General features: G+C 32.2%; 1 protein-coding gene across 1 annotated transcript; it reads left to right on the top strand.

Annotated features, from left to right (window-relative positions):
* Positions 1-255: 255 nt before the first annotated feature.
* Positions 256-738, top strand: LOC139843082 (uncharacterized). Its single transcript, XM_071833160.1, has one exon. The coding sequence runs from the start codon at positions 256-258 to the stop codon at positions 736-738; it is 483 nt and encodes a 160-aa protein (XP_071689261.1).
* Positions 739-1782: the final 1044 nt, after the last annotated feature.

The following is a 1782-nucleotide window of genomic DNA, read 5'->3' as shown; positions in this document are numbered from 1 at the left end:
GTATAGCAGTTGTACTATATATGACTTAGTAGTAGTTTCACATGTGTCAATTGTATAGATAAGTCACAGAAGAAGTCAGTAGATAAAGTCCTGATATATCTCATTGTTAGTTACAGAGTAGGCATGTATGTTGTGTATATATTGAAGTCTGATGAATGAATGAAATCAACGATTCACTTAACTTACATGGTATCGAGCTTTTTTTCTCTTCTAAATTTCTTCATTACGATCCTTCTCTCTTCAGTCAACAAAATCATGGGTGACCAATCAACCAAGTTTCATCCTGCTCTTACCATCTCAAACATCAAAAACCTAATTCCTATTACCCTTGAAATCGAGAATGGCCAATATTCTTCATGGGCCGAATTGTTTCAAATTCACTGTGTTGCCTTTGATGTCATCGAACATATTATCCCAAAAGACGACACCACTCAATTTTCTTCCTCGGCTGATGCTACTGTTACTGTTACTACACCAACTGCCCTATGGCTTCGATTGGACGTTGTTGTCAAACAGTGGATTTACAGCACCATATCGAATGATTTACTTCACACCATCCTTGAAAGCAACACCACTGCCGCTCAAACATGGAACCGATTGAAAGATATCTTTCACGACAACAAGAACTCTCGGGCTCTCTATCTTCACCGACAGTTCACAAACATTAAGCTTGACAATTTTCCCAATGTATCCTCTTATTGTCAAGAATTGAAAGTTTTATGTGATGACCCGTCCTAATCCTCCTGGACGAAGTCTTCAACAGTTGGTCCCATTGCAAGGCACTGACCTAAATATGCCATGAATGACTCCAAGTAATATCTTTCAACTGAGTAAATGCACAGCGGAAGACTTAATTCGTACCTGAGAATAAACTTGCTTAAAAGTGTCAACCAAAAGGTTGGTGAGTTCATAGGTTTATCATAACAATCATTTCAATATTTTAATAGACCACAAGATTTCCATTTATAAATATATGTACACTCGCAAGTGTATAAAACCGTTCTTGTAATGACCCGCACTTTTTCGATCGTTCTATACTTATAAGATTAATATTTATATAAATTAAACCTTACCAACATGATAAGCAATCCAAATTGTTAAGATTTATGTTTTTGAAAAGAGTTTTACACAACGTTTGACCGTCTAGTTTGACCGATGATATCACGAACTATACAATATATGATAATTATACGTTTGTGTATATAAATGTATATATACATATTTAACATGATTAATAAATGTTTTAATATCTCATTTTGTATTAATAACAACAAGTTATATGTGTATTTTGAAACTACTAACTTAAGTTTTCAAAACGATAACTATACGTAACGTTATTTGACATAAATACTTAAGACTTATAATGTTATACATATATTGTATAAGTAATGTATTTAATCACTTTTAAAGACTTAAATACATAAAACCATATAAGTGTATTCACAAAAGATAGCTATATTTGAATCCTCATTTCATTTTTCACAAAATTTCTATACGTATACCTAGAGTATTTGTACTCGTATCATACCTAGCTCCTATACGTATTTACTAATAGTAAATACACATCAAAATCACCACCTAACCAGCCATTATTCATGCCCTTAGAGCTAGGTAATTACTTTTGGATGATTACTTGACTAATTAACAAAATTACAAACTAAAAATCTTATCATGTATTACATGATACATGTTTTTTTTTTTTAGTTATAAGTATCACCATTTCTAGTTCATTTTCTAACCTCATTTTTAGTTAAACACACACTCTTTCACAACCCTTAAAAC

This window comes from Rutidosis leptorrhynchoides, chromosome 1 (assembly GCF_046630445.1).
Source record: "Rutidosis leptorrhynchoides isolate AG116_Rl617_1_P2 chromosome 1, CSIRO_AGI_Rlap_v1, whole genome shotgun sequence".
Lineage (NCBI taxonomy): Eukaryota > Viridiplantae > Streptophyta > Magnoliopsida > Asterales > Asteraceae > Rutidosis > Rutidosis leptorrhynchoides.
This window is presented reverse-complemented; position numbering and strand designations above follow the sequence as displayed.

Coding starts and splice junctions, on each gene's coding strand:
- LOC139843082 (XM_071833160.1), top strand. CDS start 256: ATGGGTGACCAATCAACCAAGTTTCATCCTGCTCTTACCATCTCAAAC.